The following is a 21,631-nucleotide window of genomic DNA, read 5'->3' as shown; positions in this document are numbered from 1 at the left end:
AAAAAAAAAAGAAAAAAAAGACCCTGGCCTCTCCAGACAGTGCCGTGCTTCCCACTTCAACCACAGCACCGCCACCCAGCCCCCACACCTCTCCTTTACTTCCCATGCCCCACCCCGGGGGGCCTCTGAGAGAGGAAGGCACCGCCTTGTACAACATGGGGAGGAGGACGGTCAGGTTTCTGCAGATCCCCCTCCGCTGGGATGTAGCTGAGATTTTCCCCAGGACTCCACGACATTTTGGCCAGAAAACACCACCCAATATTCTCCTGGTCGGCAGCTTCTCTGCTACTGTACCCCACCCACCCAAAGCAAGGACCCCCGGCTGTCAGGATGGGAAAACTAGCTTTCCTTCCTCCCAGACCCTAGGCCCCTTGGCTCTGAGGACTTGACCTTCTCTTCACTTCAGAATCAGAACAACGTGCCCAGGAGAGCCCCAGGGTGTCCACAAGGCCCTCCCCAGACTGGGGTGCAGAGGGATGTCCCTATAACAGCCACTCACTTAAAAACTCTCCCTCCTTCCTGCTCCCTTCCTCTGGGCTCCAGCAGAGCAAACAGGACCCGCCAGGCAGGACTTCCCCGGAGGCCTCTTCAGCAAGACGGCCCGCGGGCGGCCTCACCCCTGGCCTGGGGGACCGCCATGCAGCCCGGCTCCTAGAGCTCTGTGGATAGCAGGTCAGGGAAGAAAAAGCCCGTGGGGTGTGGGGGGCACTGCCTGCTCACCCCAGGGTCTGTGGGGCCTTCAGCTACGTGGCTACTGTAACCCGAGCCGTCTTGGGCACATTCTGTGGCCAGAACAGACTTCCCCTCTGTGGCACCACAGTGCTGTCCGTTTCATTCCTGCAAACCCCGAACTCCAGAGCAGACCCAGCTTGGAATCCCTGCATTTTTAGTGAAATCTCACTTTGAAATGGCAGCACTTAATGAAAAAAACCTCTAGACCACCCTGCAGGCCACAGGCCCTATTCGCTGTGTATGCTCGGATAAGGCACTTTATCTCTCTCGGCCTCTTATCCAAAATACGGGGACAATCACAGGACCTATATCCCATAGGTTCGTTCCCAGACAGACACACAGCGCAGGATAAATGTGTGACAGATGTTGGTAAGCATAATTATTATGGCTCATGGCAACATATTATTTCAATATTGTCTTATCATTTTTTGCATATATTCCACAATGTGTCATTATTGAGAAAACCATAAGCATATTCTAATCAGAAAATAATACACATTTCTCTGATTATAATTATAAATTATATATACTCTGCCCTGCGGGCAGAAGCGGAGGGAATTCACAAAGGGACAACGTCTGTTATAAGAGGCAGGTGGACACGGTGCCCGACTGCTTTCCTTTCAAATGGGTCTTTTCACCATTACCTCAACTTTTAAAAAGAGAGCTCACAGGAATGAAAAATCAAAACCTCAATCATGGGGTGCCTGGGTGGCTCAGTCGGTTAAGCGTCTGACTCTTAGTTTCGGCTCAGGTCTTGATCGGGTTGTGAGATCGAGCCCCGCATCGGGCTCTGCGCACAGCGGGGAGTCTGCTTAAGATTCTCTCTCTCCCTCTGCCCCCTCCCTGCTGTGCGCACATGCGCTCTCTCTAAAATAAATAGATAAATCTTCTTTAAGAAACCAAAAACCTAAATCATGAGCCAAACCCAGGGGCCTAGCTTCTTCCTTTTGTCTTTAAGCCCAGAGGGCAGCTTTAAGAGTCTAGCCTTATTGTGCATCTCAAGTGGAGGCTGCCCTGAGTTCCCAACGGACTAGTCCCCAACAGGAACCGAAAGCTGACACTACCGTCCCCAATTTTAGGTAGCATGTGGAAGGCACACTCCAGGGAACTGGTCTTTATGGGAACTGTGTGGTTTGCAAAATACCTCAAGACCATTTCCCTGGGCGCGTTTCCCTCCCCCCACCCTGCATCCCGCAGCACACAGTCCTGGGGTTTCACCAAGAGAACACGCCGATCCCATCCTCTGAACTGAGCTTCCAGGAGGCAGAGGAACTCACCATAAATGTTGGCAGGACTCTCTGCCTGAACTCCCTCCCTCTGGGTTCAAGCTCAATCATTGCTCTTTACTTGCTGTGTGGCCTGTGAGTGGTAGCTTAAGCTCTCTGTGCCTTAGTTTCCTCATAAGCAAAAGGGTCGAGTTCATTCACTGACTTCAAAGAGTTGGCAAAAATTCAAGTAGATCATATGTAAAATGCTTAGCAAAATGCTCAGCCCATAGTGAGTACTGCTATTAATATTTGAGAATTTGGTGTCCCATGGGTCTGACTCTGGCGAGAAAGAACTGGCAGGTCATCTTGACCCAAGTGTTCTGGTGGGTGTCCCAGTTCCTTGTTTCATTGCATTACATCTCTCACTGTGAATAGATAAAATGGCCATAGAAAGTATTCACTGATAGCGGTCTACGGGAATGATGGGCCCTCCATCTCTGGTATGGAAAATCAGGGAGATTAGGTCTAGGGAACACTGGCAGCACTTAGCATGAGCATGATCTTATTCTCAGCCCTGGAAACGTATCCCTATTATATTAAAAAGCAGGAACTGGTAAGTACGACAGCCCAGTGTGTGTGGCACAAACTCAGCAAACACATGTCCCACACTGCCCACGTGGTTACACCCCTGTGGCTGGACTGGACAGACCAGCCCAGACATCCACATTTTTTTTTTTTTTTTAGATTATTTATTTATTTATTTATTTGAGACAGAGAGAATGAGAGAGAGCAAGCACATGAGAGGGGGGAGGGTCAGAGGGAGAAGCAGGCTCCCCGCCGAGCAGGGAGCCCGATGCGGGACTCGATCCCGGGACTCCAGGATCATGACCTGAGCCGAAGGCAGTCGCTTAACCAACTGAGCCACCCAGGCGCCCTTCATCCACATCTTCTATAACGCCATCCAAGAAACTGGGTAGAAGTACACTGCATGCATTTTTTCAAAGATTTATTTTACTTATTTTAGAGAGAGAGAGTGCAGGGTGTAGGGGCAGAGGGAGAAAGAGAGAGAGTCTCAAGCAGACTCTGGGCTGAGTGCAGAGCCCAACTCGGGGCTCGATCTCACGGCCCTGAGATCACAACCTGAGCTGAAACGAAGAGTTGGACACTTAACTGATTGCACCACCCAGGAGTTCCACATTGCATGCATTTTTTAGTGTTTTTTAAGATAAAGCTTCTCTCTTGAGGAAAAAGTATATTGCAACTGCCTGTTGATCTGCTTGTCTCCTGGGGGCCCTCTGGGGCCACGGTCTCAGATGGAAGCCAGGCGTGGACCAGCAACACTGACCAAGCTCCTACTGCACAGCAGGCCCTGTGCATGTTGCTGGGACCACAGTACGAGCCACACAAGCCGTCCTGCTCTGGACAGGCCCACCAGAGCTCCCAAGTGAGGACCCAAGCTTCTTCACCTCCCCTGGGACGGGGACTTCCTCAGTTTCCCTCCAGCCACACTGGCCTTCTCGATCTCCCCCCAACAACCACACTTGCTCTTCTGCAGACCTTACTCGGACCAGCACCTTCCCAGCCTTCTGGCCCAATTCGGGGAGGTCCCCCTTGACCTGTCCCCCATCCCCTTCCATCCTCTGACTTCATTTTCTCAGCCTATTGGCTTTGTCTCCTTCCCCTGCTAGGCCGTGGGCTTCTGGAAGGCAGCGCCACGCATCTGTCTTATTCTCTGCTTCATCCCAGCACTACCGTGTCTGACGCGTAACAAGCACTCAGTAAACACCAGTGGACTAAATGAACAAAGTGACCTCAGGATTTCCCAGGGCTTGGCCCACAGCCAGACCATTGGCCTCGCCAGCAAAAAGACCCCACAAGGAGAGATTGCCGAACCCTTTGTGAGGAATCCTTTTTGGAAACTGAGTGATGGGGAAGGCACCTGGAATAATGGTGCAGACACTGACTCACGTGCAATGCAAGCAACCGAGCCGAGTTGTCTACAACCCGCCTCCCAACCCAGGCCCCAGGTCCGGGACTCTGGGAAAACCTGCCCAGAACAGAAGAGGCCCAAGATGACCAAGTCTGCTTCTACTGCTCTGGGCTGAGATGAAATGAAGGACTTCAGTCCCTTGAGCAGATGTTTGGGCAAACTTCCCCCATCCTAAATTAAAAGGGACTGGCAGCCAGCATGGAAAGGGCCCTTCCAAGTCTTACTCAGAGGGAAAGAGAAAAGAGCCAGGTTCTTTGGGCAAAGGGGCTGGGTCTAGAGAAGACTTAGCAAGACTTTGCAAGAACAAAAAAACACGGGGCGGGCGGTGTGCATGGTTCAACGAACATTCCAGCCTTGGTGGTGGCTTGGCCCCATGGCCCCTACCCTGCTGTTGCTTTATTGTCCGCTTTGCAGACAGCTCTTGAAGCCTAAGCGTTAGGAAGCAGGAGGGCTGGCATTGGGTCTGGGCGGGGGTCTTAGCAGTCAGCCTGGATGAGCCACGGGCTTCTGTCAGCACTTGAAGGAGAAATAAGGGAGCTTTCAGAAGGAGGAGAGCGAATCCGTCCTCACGTGGGTCATGAGCACGCCCCTGGGCTCCAGGCAAACGGGGAGGAAATCAAAGTGTCAGTTTGTGTTAGGAAATCATGGGTGATGCTTCCCAGTCCTGGCCCTGCTTTTAAAATTAGCTAAATGAAGATGGCTGAAGTCCTTCCAGTCTGCCCTTTACGACTGCTAACTAGCAGAAAAATGCATACTCCCTGGGTGTGGGGGCTTAATGAGCCGAGCAGATGGGGGTGGGGGGGGTGGCAGGAGGGTCCCAGAGCTGAGGATTTCACCCACTGCAATGGTACAACTGCCCAAATGTACTTGCTGGGCGGTGGAGAGGAAATGCCTTGATTCCCAACACCCCACTTCTCTCCCGATGCCCCACCACCTCCTCCGTGGGCTCAGCCCCCTCACCTCCGTCCCCAACCTGGGCAACTGCAGTGGGGGCTCACAGCACCTTCCACCTGTCCGCCCCACCCCTGAGTCCATTCTTCATCCAGACTGCCAGAACAATCTTAACGATATAAATTAGATCGTGTCACTCCCCTGCTTAGGACAAGAGCTCCTAGTTGCTTTTGTAACAAAATCCAAACTCTTCTCTGTGCCTACAAACCCAGGCTTGACCTGAGCCCCTCGCACCCCCGCCCCAACCCAGGGACCTCTCCAGCCTTGGTTGGTGCCATCCCCCCCCTGCTCTCACACTGCCCTGGCGGCCTGGGCCTGCTTTCATTTCCTCAAACACCCCAGGCTCATCCCCATGCTGGGACTGGGCGGTTATTTCTGCCTGAGACCCTCTTCCGACAGTCTGTGCAACTCCCTCTTTTCTGCCTTTAGGCCTCTGTTCAAAGCCACCTCCTCAGGGAAGCCCTCCCTGATCCCACTCTCCAGGGTTGCCAGATTTAACAAATAAAAATACAGGACATCTAGTTAAATTTGATTTTCAGAAATCAGTGACCTCCTTTTTTACTACAAGTATGCCCCAAATCCTGTGCCATTGCATGGGACATACTCGTACTACCGACATATGTTGTCTGAGATCTGAATTTCACTGAGCCTCCTATATTTTTCCCCCTACGTCCAAGCCCTTTGTCTAGCTCCTCTGACCTGGTTTCACTCTCTTCAGAGCACTTTCTCTGTCTCGGAATGGCCTGCTCGTGTACAAGCTCGAGACTGTCCACCTGCTGAGAGCAGGGACCTCCGCTGTAATGGGTCCCCAATGCCTGGTGTAGTACCTGCACCTAGTAAGTGTTCAGTAAATACCCGGGGAGCACCATGGAAGCCCTGGGGTTGAGCGAGCAGAGAGAGGCTAAAGGAGCATCACTGGGTTGTTTTCCACAGAGGCTGGACTTCTGCCCATCTTTCACCCCCCTGCAGAGGCAACTCTTCTTAGTGATGAGCAGTCACCTACGGATACCCCCCGAACCGTTGCATCCAGCCCATCACCCTGGGAACCAGAGAGTAGGGGTTTGGGACCCAGCCCTCCACCGACAAACTCTACCACCTCGAGGAAGTCTGTCAACCTCACCATGTGAGTCAGCTTCCCCACCTGTAAGATGGGGGGCAGGGAGTGGCCGCCATCAGTCAAACTCCCTCCAGCTCCTTGGTGAGGCCATGACAGCGGGTGTGGGATGGCTTGGGGGATAAGAAGAGAAACTAACCTGTGCCCAGAAGGACTCCTCTCTCAGACAAGAAACCAACATGGCTGGCCCTGTCTTCTTGGTTCTGTGTTCAGTAAACCGAGCTCCCGGGGGGCACATGGAAGGTCAGCTGACATCTTCTGAGCACCTACTATGTGCCTGGCACTTTTAGATCCTTGATCTCTTTTCATTGCTGAAATACCAGGAACCCCACTTTAGAGATGGGGAAACTGAGTCCCAAAGCACATAATATATATGGGGCCTATCCAGACTTCAAGCCAAGTCTGCTAGATGATCCAAAATCCAGCCTGCTTATACCTTAAATATATACAATTTTTATTTTTTAAAAAGAGCATGACACCAAAAATGTAGAAAGAATACAAAAGGGTGTTCATCAATAAAAGATACTATGATCTTCTTGAGGGTGTGTGCGGCGGTGGGGGTGGGGGACTTCAACCTGCTAATTGCAATTTACACAAAGGTCTGTTGGCACCAAGAACAATGTCTGATGGTGGAAACGCCTGAACCCAAGTCAACTAGAAAACTCCTCTCTCTGTGTCCTCTTTCAAAAGCTTCCAAACACAATGAACTGTAGGATTCTTTCACCCAAAAGGCTGCCCTTACAAGCAAGGGACAGAAAATGAGACCATTTTCTCTATCTCCAGTGGGGCTTCAGGGCAACGACCTGGCCTCTGGCTTTGGAGGCGAGCTTTGCGTCCCAGTCAGCTGTGTGTAAGCGGTGGGCTTCAGCCCAGAGGGCCGAGGACACTGTGGATGTGAGTCACCGAGGGCAAAGGTCTGCAGGGCCTTAGTCATGCCCCAGCCCAGCCTGGAAGTCTGACCTTTCCCAGAGGGAAGCCCAATCTAGAGAGACTCCCACACCAAGTCTATTGTTTGAGAACACACCACACAGGGCAAAACCAAACCCGCGGAGGAAAAACAGGTGGCAGGAGCAGATGCCTTCTTTCAGGTGGTTCCAAGGTTTCTAGGATACTAATTCATGGAAAGATACTTAATTTAGCAAAAAAAAAAAAAAATTATTTTAAGCATGTGCATTTATATTTATTAAACAAAGCTCAAAATACAACCTTTGGGAACCTCCAAGTAATAAAATGACTCATATTAGGATATGATGATTCAGTGGGAAAGAGGGAATTCCACCACCCACGCCTCCTTTCTAAAAAATCAATTTGCCCTCTCAACAGGTGATGGGAGCCTCTGCCATCAGACTGTTCCAAGAAAATCGTCCAGCAAAACAAAACACAAATTCTCTTCCAACAATTTAAGTTTCAAAGCTGAGTAATCCGAGGCAGGCAGGTTTCCAACCTACACCCCCGCAGGACACCGAGAGCCAGGGAGCTACTTGGCTGGGGCCGGGGGCCTGAATTAAGAAAGATTTACCAGCTGAAAAATTCCAAAACCCTGTGTCATGTGGAGGAACCTTCCAAAACATTGGATCCCACCCAGAAGCGGCGAGTCGCTCAGAGCCATGGCAACCCTGTTTCCGCTGCCACATCACTTTTATTTTTGTGTCCTTAGATTTTTTCCTGTTTTGCAATGTTTTGCTGGGACCCCCAACTCCGCCTGAGGCCTGGGTGGCCGGGGGCCAGGGTTACCAGCTGAAGTCAGGAACAGCCTAGACTTCTCCGCCTGAACTTTGCCTGGAAGGTTACACATTTTTAAAATTTCAGAGAATATATGAAGGCTTTTAGGCAATTACTGAGGATGGTAAATAAGAAAGACCCTGATCATCCTGTTCAGTTTCTCTGTGTCCTCGTGGATGTGACTAGAGAGCTTCCTTGGGGGGCAGGGGGTGTTGATGATAAACACCGCTTGGCTTTCCAGCTCTGTCATCAGCTACGGGCTGACCTGGGGCCTGTGGCTTGACCTGTACGTGCCTCAGTTACCTCGACTGTAAATGGGGACCATGTCACCCGCCTCTTGGGGCCGATGTGACAATTAAAGGAGAAGACACCCATTCAACAGTATGAGTAAACACCTACTAGGTGCCAGGGATTGTTGTAGATGCTGCGGATACAGCAGCAAACACCGAGTCCCCACCCTCAAGGAACTAAGAGTCTAGTGTGGGAGACCAGATAAGAAATGAATAAACCGGGCACCTGGGTGGCTCAGTTGGTTGAGCGACTGCCTTCGGCTCAGGTCATGATCCTGGAGTCCCAGGATCGAGTCCCGCATCGGGCTCCTTGCTCGGCAGGGAGTCTGCTTCTCCCTCTGACCCTCCCCCCTCTCATGCTCTCTCTCTCTCTCTTTCTCATTCTCTCTCAAATAAATAAATAAAATCTTTAAAAAAAAAAAAAAAGAAATGAATAAACCAATAGGCAAGATAATTTCAGCAGTGCGAGGTGCCACTGAGAAAACAGAACAGGACAATGGGACAGAAGGTGACAGGGTTCTGGGGGGGAGGATGTTGAACAACTTCTGAGCAGATGGGCAAGGAGGGGCTTGTTGAGAAAGTCACCTCTGCGCTGAGCCTTGAAGACACAGGAGGATGCAGCCTCGTCAAGAAATGGTGGAAGGACATCCTAAGGGGGGACAGCAAAAGCAAAGGTCCTGAGGCAGAAACCAGCATGCGGTGCTTGAGGACAGAGTGAAGACAGGTGTACCTACAGCCAAGTGAGCAAGGGGACAGTCCAAAATGCTGAATTCAGAGGGATGGGCAAGGGCCAGATCATACAGGCTCCTGGAAGTCATGAAAATAATTAAAAATAGTAATAAAAATAATATAATAGTCATTATTATTACTGCTGCTATAAAATAAGACGCCATTTTCCAAAACACCAAGCTTTTCTAACTTAAGAAACACCATGCTGCCCCTCTCCTACTGTTTTTCCATCGCTCTCCAATTTGTCATCCTGCTGGAGTGGAAGCTGCCAATCCCATTTCAGCCGACAGCTATAAAAAGAACGTTGGAGCTGGTGGTGCCGATGACCCAACGTGGGGGCTAAGATTAGCCCAGGAGGCTGTCACCTTGCCTTAATGTGAGAAACAGCTGGGGTTCCCCTTCCTTGGAAAACTTCAGCCCGTTCCACTCCACCCCGCCCCACTGCCCTTGCCAGCCCAGCTATCCATGGAGATGGGAACGGGGATGCGTTTTGGAAAAACGAAGTTGAGCAACAGGGATTCCCCCTGCAAAAGGCAGTCCCGGGCGGGGAGGCGAGTGCTTGGGGTCAAAAGAGCAGGACCAGCTCCCTGCAAATGCAAGACGAACCCCCTGTCTGTCGGGGCCCCGAGGAGCCAGACATCCCGTGAGGGAAGCCCACCACTTCTCTGGGGGTGAGGTGCATCTCTGAGATCCCTGCTTTTCTACTGGCATCAATCCAGAAGCCCCGTTTGCCCAGGATTCCTTAAGCTAGGCACAAAAGGGCTCTGAACGGGTCCTCTCGAACCCAGTGACCCCACCACAAAATCCAAGGGTCTATTTCACCACAAAATGGTTCACATCAGTGGCTCAAAGCAGCTGAAGGGTCTTCGGGCAAATTAACCTGGTTCTGAGCTTCCTCAGAACAGAAGAGCTCACGGTCAAGGGTACAGACCCTTGAGCCAGGCTGCCTGGGGTCGAACCCAGCACCGCCATTGACCAGCTGTGTGATCTTCACTAAGTTACTTAACCTCTGTGTGCTCGGTCTCTCATTAGGAAAGTTAGGAGAAGAGAAGCTCTCTGGTAGAATTGTCATGAGGAATCAGATTAGTTAATACACATCAAGTGCTTAGAACAAGGCCTGGCACATGGTTCATTATTATTACTTATTGTTTTTCAGTGTCTCCCTGGTTCCATGAGATAAAATTTTACTCATCTTTGTTCTTCCACAGCCTAAAAATAATGATAACAGTAAAAACCAATGTTTCATGAGCATCTACAATGTGCTAGGATCTAGGCAAAAAGACTCATCTACACCCCCAACTCGTGTTATCGCCTCTTGTCTCAAGAGAAGCAAATCCCCTGTATTTTACAAAAGAGGAAACACTGGTTCAGAGAGGTGACGTAACTTATCCAGGATGCTGAAGCTACTACATGCACATCATGGATTCGCACCCAGACCTTCTGAGCTCAGAGCCGTGCTTGCAACCGTCAAGTCAATGAGGCCGACGGCCTGAGCAATGAGAATTCTGACCATAGAGATAATAGCAGGGCCACCTGGGTGGCTCAGTCGTCAAGTGTCTGCCTTCGGCTCAGGTCATGATCCCAGGGTCCTGGGTTCGAGCCCCACATTGGGCTCCCTGCTCCACGGGGAAGCCTGCTTCTCCCTCTCCCACTCCCCCTGCTTGTGTTCCCTCTCTCGCTGTGTCTCTCTCTGTCAAATGAATAAATAAAATCTTTAAAAAAAAAAAAAAAAAGACAATATCATACATTCAGTGAGCAGTCCCTGGGCCCTAAGTACACACCGCCTATGTGTGCACTCCATTTAACTCGGGGGGCGGGGGTGGGGGGCATTAGTACCTCATTTCACAGAGAGGGAAACTGAGGTCCAGGGAGGTTGGACATGAGGACAGTGCTGGGTGTTACCTGTCGGTGAGCCCCCTCACTTCTCCATGCTTGGCTGGCTGCCTCCCATGGGCCCCGGCTTAGAGGAGACAGTCCCCATGGACAGTGACCATCAAAGAGCACAGACAGCCGCTATGATGATTCCTTAGTAATCCCTTAATTATTAATTAATTCCTTAATTATTCCTCCTTCCTTATTACTACACAACTTTTTCAAGTTGAAACAGACTCTGAGTTTTCCTCTACCTGGCACAGGGAAACCTCTCTGTTCTGACCTCGGCCTGCTTATCACAGTGTGCCAGCCACATCGGTTTGCTCTCTGATTTAAAAAGCCTAGAAAATTCCTGCAGTAGAGAGTATTTTACACTGTTCCACCATCTGAAAAGTAAGCCTCCCCACAAGATGCTTAAAATTGTGCATGCCTCCATGAAGCCAGAACACCATAGGTAGGCCTTAACCCTAGGAAAGAATACCAAATAGCATTAGTTAATGTATATTGAGCACTATATGCCAAGCAGTTTATAAGTACTTAACATGTAGAAATTCTTAATCCTATGACCACCCAATGAGGTAGGACTGTCATCATCCTCATCATACAGACAAGAAAACTATTGCCCAGAGAGGTTAAGTAACCTGCCCATGGTCACACAGCTAGAAAACAGTGGAGCTGGGTTTTGGCTGAAGAGCATGAGCTCTTATCTAGCTGACAAAAGGGATGTAGAGAATGTTGATCACGGAGTTACTTATAATAGCACAGAGATGGGAGCTGCCAAAGACGTAAAATACTAAAAGGGTAATGCTAACTAAAATACTAGACAAACATATGATAGAATGCAATGCATCCATGTAAATGTCTGCATCCCTAACCCCTCACTACACCACCACTGTCCCTCAAACCCACAGTGACTGACCACATACCCTTTAAACCACTCCCAAACCCACCCATCCATCTCCAGCGCCCCACCGCCACAGCCTTCCTTAATGTCATGCCTGGTCACAGAGCCAGCCCACCCCAAGAGGAGGCATTGTGTGAATGGAGAAGAAACACCTCTTCCCCAAGACACCCTGCTTCCTCCTGCCAGCAGCTGTCTTATTAATACACAAATTGATGATGTACCCCATTTGAAAGGTAGTCCCTAGAGGAGGTGCCCTTGTGCAGTGCACAATCCTCACAACTGGACAATCTGCCTATTATAGTCTCCATATCATCCTAAGGACAGTAAACAAACAAATGTGAATATCCTCTTAGAATTAATTAACTTACTGAAATCAGGTCTATTAGAGAAAAAAATTGGTCTAGCATCCATAACTACCAAATAATTACGTAACTTGAAATTTAACTTACTTTAGATCATTCTCTTTTTACCATGTCCTCACTGGCAAAAGATATTAACAGACAGTGTATGGAAGAAAGAATACACATGGCCAATAAACAGAAACATTAAACTGCTCATAGCAAAGGAGTGTGTAGTAAAGAGAAGTACCAATTCAGCAAGTATTTTTTAGTTTTTAAAAAAATGGCACTTCTGGGATGGGGTGAAACCATTCCTGACATGGTACTGATTAAAGTTTCAATTTGTAGATTTCCGGAAGGTAATTAAAGCTCTCGAAATGACTATCCAAAATCCCACTTTAGGAATAAACACTGAGCACACGACGACAGACACTCATGTATACAAGATTAGTTAATTAATCATCCTAAAAGTATTAGAAGATTCACTGCAGCACTATTTGTCATAAAATTATAAGTAGCTTATGTTTATTGGCCTATGAGAAACCCGGCGCTCTTATAATTACTCAACATGCATTAACCTAGTTGGCCTTCCTGTCAACACTGTGGGGCAAGGACCTTTGTTATTATCATTCCGTACATAAGGAAATGAAGACACAGAAGGGGAGGTAATGTGCCTAAGATCACAGAACAAGCAAGTGGAGAACCTGGCCTCTGCACCCAGGAGACCCAGGGCCAGAGCAAACTTACTTGCCGTGTTGAACGGCCTCCCTTTGATAACAGTAAAAAGTTGCCAAGTTTTGCCTATGTAAAAAAAAAAAAATAGTTTAAAAAAAATAAAAAGAGTTTGAGGTGGGGGGTCAACCTCATCATCCAACGAAACAACCCAGGACCAGCTAAGACACATCGTGGTACATTCACCCACCATGAACTGTAGCGACATCAGTTGCTGGAGGTCTGGGAAGCTTCTCGTCGTGAGTAAAAAGAGCAGACTAGAAAGCCCTACCGAACAGAACTGATGCCCCCAATCAGTGCCGTTTGCAAGGAAAAAGGTGGTACTTTGGTATGGTGCCGGCGGACAATGAAAGAGCTCAAAAAGCCCCCTGACCTGTGGTCTTCTCAGTAAACACGACTTTGGACTCGGCTGTGAAGTTCTGTCCGGTGAGGATCATCTGCTGGCCCCCATACACCAGGCAGCTGTCGATGTCTTGTCTCTCCACCATGGGCAGCTCGTGGGCAGATCGCTGGGCTGAGGGCCAGAGAAAGAGAAGTCACTGGGACGGCAGGAGAAGTCCGCTCGAAAGGGGCTTTCTGCTTTCACGGCGACCAGACACGCTCTGCCCCAACCCCCCCCTTGTCACCTGTTGTCATGGCAAACATGGAGCCATCGGCCCCGGCAACTGCGGACTCTGGAAATGCCACGTTCCCGCAAAAGTGCCCTAAGTCACTTGGGCTACTTTGCTTCTAACAGCGCGGTTTGTTCTCGTGAATCAAGGGATAGATGCCTGTTCTCTTTATAGGGAGGCAAGGCGAATGAGATTTGATCTTTATTTTATAAAAGGGCAAATCAACTTTTGCATAAGAGTCCCTTTGCCAGAGAGTACTCTCTCCTCGTGCACTGATCTCAACAAGCACGTGAGGGATCATACCTGCTAAACGCTAGGACCCAGCTCCTGCAGGGTTTAGACGTACTCGCTTGGGAATTCACCGGCAATCTTAAACTGGGTATTCGAAACAGCATGATGTTGTCCCATCACCCCTCTGACCTCATTTTCTAGGACACCCCCACCCCCACCCCACTGCCTCGACTCACTGTGTTCCAGCCAATCTTCTAGAATGTTCTCAATGTCTCTCAAACACACCCAGCATACTCCTATCTTTGAGCGCTTGCACTTTCTAGTCCCCCTCTCTGGAAAGTTCTTCCTGATTACCTGTGTGGCTCCCCTCCTCACTTCTTGTAGGTTTCTCCTCTGACACCCCCTTCTCTGAGAGGCTTCCTTACCCCTATCCCTCCATCCTCCCACCTTGAGGTTTAAAACAGCAGTCCCTGCCCTGTCTTGTGTCTCTCTCTCCTTCTCTCCCCTTTATCTTGCATTATTAGTTCACCTGTCTTTCAAATCTCTCCCCACTAGAATGTAAGCCCCACGAAGGAGCTTTGTGTACTGCTGTAAGCCCAGGGCCAGGAACAGTGCCTCAGATCTAGTAGGGGGTACTCAGGATGGATGGACTGATGCAAGGATTGATGGACGGAGGTAGATATGGATATACCTCAATATATCTTAATACATACATATACACACCTATCAATCTCTCTACATATACCTATATCCTCCCCTGTGTCTATGATGAATGAAAGATGGAGAAACAGGACAGGCCTATGCTAAGCGCTGAGGCACGATGATCTACTTAAATGCTCATAGCAACTTTTGGAGGAAGGAAGTATTAAAATTATTCACATTTGCCTAGGGAGAAAACTCAAGCTAAGAGAAGTCAGGTCACCCCTTGGCTAAGGGTGTGTGGTGGGACTTAGATTTGAATCCTCAGAAGCTGGTTTGTCCAGTTCCAGAGCCCCATCCCTTGGTCACTCCAGCCAGCCACCGATTTTTCGGGAGGGCAGGCTGCAGGAAAGAGTGAAGACCCTCTCCAGCCACCTTTCCTAGGCAGGGTGAGGAACACGTCCTCGCCAGCGAGAGGGACCCATCTGCTCAGGCCTCGCCTTAGCAGCGTGGGCCGCAGAGGCTGGTCCTCCCCTCGTGAGTCAGCCCCAGCTCCTGGCGTCCCTCCCAAGCCCAAGAACTGGGCCGAGGGCCAGCCCTTTCCGTGCCAGGGGCCCGAGGCCCTCCCCATCCGGGAGCTATGGCAGGCAGCGGCTGCGTGAGGCCTGAGGCCCAAACCTAACCCTTCCCTCCCGGCCGGCCGGCCCCTCCAGGTGGCCGAGCAACCCCCTCCATCTCTCCCAAAACCGGCTCCTTCAGGAGCAACCATGCCCTTAGCCACACTTCAGGAGTCCACCGTGGACCGGCTAGAGGCTCCCAGACACCTCACCTTGAAAGTGCAACCCAATGACTCACAACGATCCCCTGCCGGTTTCGCCCCATGCCCAGCTCAGCCCAGGGACCAGCCAGCCAGTGTTGTTCCAAAGGGCTGCCAGTTAAGAGTACATAGTAAAAAGGCCTCTCTGCAAAAGCTGCTAATTTCTCCCACATGGGCCGGGTTATTAATCCCTTCTTTCAATATAAGAGTTTTGTATGACTTCCTAATTGAGCTGTCACAAATGGAGATTTACTAGCAGTGAAAACAGCAGTTGCATTGCCTGGAAAAGCAGGTCCTGACTTTTAAGATCTGCCTTTGATGAGTCTGGGGGGCAGCTGGGGGCTTCTGGCTCCAGGAATGGGTGGGGAGGCAGCTGGAGCCATCCCTCCCATTTTGCAGGTGGAAAGCCTGAGTCATCACTGCTGGGCGAGCCAGCCGTGGCCGTGACTCTCAGCGCTGGGTGGGAGGCTGGCCCGGACGGCTGCTCTGTGAATCACCGTGCATTGCTGTGAACACAACGGGCTCCTTCCTGGAGCAGCTTCACTGGGTCTCCCTGCAAAGCCTCGCAGTTTTAAGCAACCACCTTTTTCTCCCTCGGTTTAAGCAACAGTTTAAAGAGAGAGAATGAGAGTCCAGCCCAGCTCCCTGTACTTTTGTCTGTTCTCCAGTCCCGAACATGAGGTGAGGGCTGGGAGCACCAGCATCACCGAGAGCTTGTCAGAAATGCAGAGCCTCGGGCCCCACCCCAGACCCACTGAACCCAAGTCTGCAGTGGAACAAGGAATCCACACGGTTGTTATGCACTAGCAAGTCTGAGAGGCACTCTTGGCCCCGAGGGCACATCAGAAGGAGCCAGGAAGTTGAGAGAATACTGACACTCGGGCCCTAATCCTAGAGCAGGGGTTCTCAGCCTGGGTGTGACTGACATGGGGCTGGAGCAGCCTTTGATGCGGGGCCGTCCTGTGCTCGGTAGGATGTTCAGCAGCATCCCTGGCCTCCACCCACCCCTCCCCTGTGGACAACCAGAATTGCCTCTAGTCATAAAGCTGGATGGCCCCTGGGGAGGAGGGGGCCAAAATCGTCCCTGGTTGAGAACCACTGTTCCAGAGGTTCCGACTTCAATCCTCTGGGGGGAGGATCCCAGCAGAGGTTAAAAAATAAAATAAAAAATAACCCCTGGGCGCCTGGGTGGCTCAGTTGGTTAAGCGACTGCCTTCGGCTCAGGTCATGATCCTGGAGTCCCGGGATCGAGTCCCGCATCGGGTTCCCTGCTCGGCAGGGAGTCTGCTTCTCCCTCTGACCCTCCTCCCTCTCACGCTCTCTGTCTCTCATTCTCTCTGTCTCAAATAAATAAATAAAATCTTTAAAAAAAAAAAAAAAAAACCCCTAAGGATTCCAATGGGCCCCCCCCCCAGGTATGATCTCCCATACCACCAATTGCAGGATAATGCAGGACCCGGGAGCCAAAGGAGAATTCCCAGTTTACTGCGGCTTGGGCTCTGTGGTCAGAAAGACCCGGTTTCGAGTCTTGCATCTGCCCCCTCCCTGCTGTGCGACCCTGAGCAAGTCACTTCACCTCTCTGGATCACAGATGCCTCCTTGGGAAAACACTACCCGTTCCTGCCCTCATGGGTCTGGTATGAGCAGCATGAGAGAACACACCACGTGTAAACATGGGCACGGGCAGTACACACTTGGTGAAATAGCAAATATCGATAACCTAGATATCCATCGATGCATGGATGGACGGACCCATAGAGAAATACGATTCAGCCATGAGAAGGGACGAAGCATGATCCAGGCTACACCATGGATGAACCTTGAACATGTGATGCTGAATGCAAGGAGCCAGACACAAAGGGACAACTCTTCTGGGATCCCTTGGATACAAACTGTTCAGAATGGGTGAATCCATTGAGACAGAAAACAGACAGGTGGTTGCCAGGGTCTGGGGAGTAAGGGCCAAGGAGTATGGGGTTTCTTTTGGGGGGCGATGGACACGCTCTGGAACTAGATGGCACCTTAACGTGGGTCAAATGCCCCATTTTGTTACGTGTATTTTATCACAATAAGAAAAACATCTAATATAAGACAAAAGCTCTCAGCCAGTGCCCGGCACACGGTAACCGTTCAAGAAATGACTCTTTAGCACTGTCAACTTTCAAAATGCCGCTTTTTCTTGCTTAGCCCTTTTCAGAGCATCTTCTCGTTTGTTGTCTCTTTAAGCCCTTCGGTGACAGCCCTACCGGAGTGCCGAAAAAGAGGCTATTAACGCCGCTTTAGAGGCAGAGGAATGGATGCTCGGCACTCAGCACCCTCAAGGGGCAGCCCCAGTGTGGGTGAGCCCTGGGTCCCAGCTCGGGGATCCTCGCGTGGGGCTTCTCTAAGCCTGGTTCCCCATCTGGACGCTGCAACGGTTCACAGACCCACCTCACGGGCTGTTTCGAGGCTTCCCCGGGAGAACTCACGAAACGTGTATTTGGCTCAGTAAATTTCAGCCAGCAAGGTTAGGGATTCTAGACCCTGTAGTTTCTCGAGCCGTTTCCATACGTGAGGCGCAGGCGAGGTGTTGGCTGTCTTAGATTCTGCATTTCACCAAAGCTGTGCGCACCACATCCCACATGTCTACATGTGCTACTGAGCTTGCCACTGTTGTTCTTGATGGATCCCGAACCAGAAACCAGATTTCTCAACCTCGACGGCCAGAGTTGCTCAAAGGAAGGCTCCCAGGTCACCTGCAGCCCGATTACCTGGTTGGAAGAGGCACTTAATAAAGATGCAGATGCTCAGGCCACACCCTCGATCTCCTGCACCCCGATCTCCTAGTATGTGCAATGGTGACAACCTTTCTAGGCGACTTGTTACATCTGTTTGAGCGCCAACTTTGACACTTAAGAGGCCACCTGAGGACAAGGGGACCTCCTCCAGGGGATGCCCCGGCATCCTCAGAGAGCCCAGAGGTAAAGCAAACAAATCCAATTAGCCTCTGAAAGAGGAACTGAAGAGAGGCAAACAGCAACCAAAATTACCCTCCTGGGGTCCACTTCCTCCTCTCTCTCTCTCTCTCTCTCTCTGATGCAACCTCTCACACCGATGGCTGCTAATTGGAGTGACACCATCCAGGGCCTATGAGAGGTTTCGCAGGAAGCCCGGACGCGCGCACCTACCCCCATCAGCCCCCACTGACTCTCATTCGGCCTTTCAACCATTAGAGATTCCAGACCATTCAAACCATCCACCCTGCACTGCTCTACCCAAACCAGGGACCACCATTTTCAAGCTATCCTGACTGACGGCCCAGCTCTCCCTGTGCGTGAAGTCTAGAACCCTCTGCTTCAGCGTAAGCTTTTAGGTGGCCCTCACCAAGAGACCTCCCCAGGCTTCCCTCCTGCCCCCAGATTCTGGCACATCATAAAGGGGCTTGGGGCTCCTGGGTTTTATGAGCTCTGAATCAACAGGGCACTTGTTGGTTTAACCAGTTTGGGTGTTTGCTTTGACCAGCAACAGAGGCTGATGGAGAGCAGAACGGCAGCGGCTGGGGGAAATCCACACCGGCTCGGGGTCCTGCAGGTCTGCCCGAGTCAGCCTGGAAACGGGACATTACTGCTTGCCTGTCTACAATTCGCCCCGTCACTGGGGTGTGTGGCCAAGAATTACGATCTACCCGAAAAAACCTCAGGAGACAGGCAGGAGAGACTGGTCAGAGAAATTTGATTCTGCAGAGTGGGTGGATTCGGCTCATAATAGTGAGTAATTACAGCCTCCGTAGAGAGTGCCTCGGATTCCAGGCACTTCACATATATGTGCTTGTTGATATTATAAAACACACATGGAGGTAATTTAGGGTCGTGGATAAAAGGATGCTGCCATGTGGATGCCCGAGTTCAAAGCCCAGCTCAGTGACTTCTGAGCTCTGGGACCATGGGCAAGTCACTTAATCTCTCTGTGTCTCTCTTTTCTCATCTATAAAATGCGAATAATCATAGTACAAACCTCCTAGGACTATTTGCAAATTAAATGAGTCAATGCATGGGAAGCATGTAGCGTTTTGTCAGGCTCACTGAACGTCAGTTACATTTATTTTGCCTGCTAAGCTTCATGAGACCACTAAGCAAGAATTATTCCCATTTTGGAGCTGGGGGCACTGAGTCTCCCAGGGGAGAAGGGATATGCCTGAGAGCTCACAGCTAAGTTAAGGCAGACAGGCAGAATTTGAACCTAGACTGTGGGATTCTACAACCCTGAGGGGCCCCTTTTCAGTAAAGGCTTTCCCAGTGGGAAAGCCGCCAGCCAGCCCAGGCAAGGGGGTGGGGGGAGCTCCCATCAGTCTCATCCTGGCCACCCCTGGCTGCAGCGCTCCACCTGCTGTATGCCCCTCTCGTCTCTACAGCAGGCTGCCGTCCTTGGCTGTGAGCCTGGCCCAGCTCAGAATACAGTGCTGACTCAGGCCTTGCCCGAGACCGGCCCCTTAGGCCCCTCAGCCCCTGCCCTGGCAATTCCTGGGTCTTCCCTGGGAAGTGGGAGGTGGGACAGCAATTCTGAGTGTGGGATTCACTTCTGTGAGAGACCTGTCAGCATTCACCCCGCGGGAGTGGGGTACGGTGTGCACAGATACATGGGGCCTGCTGTGCACACAACCACCTTCTAACTCTGGACCTCAGGCAGCCTCAGCTTTCCCATATGGAATATGGAGCAGTAACATCTACCCTGTGGGGCCGGAAGATCTCACCTCGCCGAACCCACAAAGCATTAGGGCCCCGGTGGGAGCTATGACCTTTCCTTCTTGCTCAGATAATCACTCTCCCATTCCAATGTGCTAATAGGCGGCCCCTTCAGAACATTCGCACATATCTTCATATAACAAGACCCTCCCTGAGGGCTGCACGACTCTCCATTCGACTGACGAGTTTTCTGGTCACTGAGGGACCCAGGCAGCCCGGACAGACAAAAGGACACCGGTGTCGCCCCCAGCTCTGCCCCTCTCCTTGCCAGCCACGCGGCTGCAGCAAATCACAAAACACTTCAGAACTTCAGCCCACGAGAACAGAAGCTCCAAGGGGGCAGCATTTCACGCCTCAAACGCTCACTGGCACGCCAATAAATGTTTCTAAATGAACGAACTGAGCAAAGTCTTCAAGGTGAGCCTCGCGAGGCTGTGAGGAGGCTGGAAACAAGTTAATACACGTGAGAACCATGGGGACACCACAGACTTCCAATCAGGGTGGTTTTGCCTTCCCTGGCCCTGCATACCTGGCTCAGTGAGGGGCCTTAACCTTCGGTCAGGTAACCACATCTATTGGCAGAGAAGCCGCCCCAACCCTGGGCCCCGCCCCCTAGGCCCCACCCCCCACCCTGGCCCCACCCCCATTCCCCGGCCCCACCCACTGCACCGGCCCCATAACCACCCAGGTCCTTTCTCAGCAGTGGGGTGTGGGCAGGCAGAGGCGTTAGCAAAGCTGCTCTGCAGGGCCAGGGGGAGGGTGGCAAACAGCTCGTGTGGGACACCCCACGGGAGGGGCACTCCGCTTACCCGACTGTGCTCTCAGCTGGTACCTACCGTATGACGCAAACACCCATGCATTTAACCCCCACAAGGGCCAAGAGATAGGTACGACTACTCTCCCCATTTTACAGATGAGGAAACTGAGGCACAGAGTGTTAAGGAACTTCCTGGGACTGCAAAGCCACCAAGTGACAGAGGCAGGATCTGAACCCGGGCCCAGACCTAACCACCACCCGAAACTGCTTCTCCGCATCATGTAGGTTTCTGGTGTTTCTGAAATGTGGCTTCTTGGTCATTGCTTAGAAATCTCCTTGGAAAGCAGGGGCTGACAAAAGCCTGGCCTACCCACCTTCTGCCCAATGCCCAAATTTCACCCAAGATTTACTGCTACAGCAGCTCAGGGGAGACAATCTATGGCCGTGGGAGCTGAGCTGGTCTCCCGGTTTATGGAAGAGGATGCCAATTTTGGGGTTCTGGCCCAAATTAATCTGCCACCCGTGACGTAACTCCACCTTGGTGTCCTGAGATCCAGCACGATGTGGATGTCACCACTGGTTTGGTCCCTTACTAGTTGTGTGACCATAGGCAATTTATTCAACTTCTCCGTGTTTCAGTTTCCCCAGCTGTGAAATGGGAACCGACACTGAGTTCACAGGGTTTTTGATGATTCAGCAGCATCATGGAAAGTGCTGGACTCACAGCAGGTGGCTGATCATTGTTCCTCTTCCTTTACCTCTTCCCTGCCAGGTCCCTGTTGTCTCCTTCCTTCCTTCCTTTGGTTTTCAAGTATTTATTAACATCTACTGTGTACCAGGCCCTGTGCTAATAAACAAGTTTGAAAATATAGATCCCATCATGTCAGTGCCCTACTTAGACCTCCAGGCTTCCCATTTCACTTGGAATAAAATCCGAGTCCCCAGCTTCACCTCAGAGCTCTCCTGACCCCTATTCACTCCACACAGTCCACCCCCCCCAGCTGCCCTTCTGTTCCCTGAAGACCCGGAGCTTATCTCTGCCTCAGGGCCCTTGCACTTACTGTATCCTTCAGCTGGGCCATGCTCCCCCACCACTCGGGCCCAGCTTAATGTGCCACCTCTTCCAAGAGGTCTCCCCTGATCAGCACACCCAAGGCTGCTACTCCCCACCCCCAAGTCACCAACACATGGTCCTTGTTATTTTCATCATCATGCTTAGCTGTTTGAAATGATGGTTTTCATCACTTGTTTATTGTTGGTTTTCCCCACTAGA

At 51.0% G+C, this 21,631-nt stretch overlaps 1 protein-coding gene across 6 annotated transcripts in view; it reads right to left on the bottom strand.

Annotated features, from left to right (window-relative positions):
- Positions 1–21,631, bottom strand: part of NFATC2 (nuclear factor of activated T cells 2) — a 154,465-nt gene that overhangs the window by 46,537 nt on the left and 86,297 nt on the right. For all 6 annotated transcript variants that reach the window (XM_081832582.1, XM_081832578.1, XM_081832579.1 and 3 more), the window contains exon 6: positions 12,956–13,096. In XM_081832582.1, the coding sequence (XP_081688708.1) occupies positions 12,956–13,096 (141 nt within the window). The remainder of the gene's footprint in view (positions 1–12,955; positions 13,097–21,631) is intronic.

This window comes from Leptonychotes weddellii, chromosome 10 (genome assembly GCF_054177405.1).
Source record: "Leptonychotes weddellii isolate Sample4059 chromosome 10, ASM5417740v2, whole genome shotgun sequence".
NCBI lineage: Eukaryota > Metazoa > Chordata > Mammalia > Carnivora > Phocidae > Leptonychotes > Leptonychotes weddellii.
The sequence above is the reverse complement of the archived record's forward strand: the minus strand, read 5'-3'. Positions and strand labels throughout refer to the sequence as shown.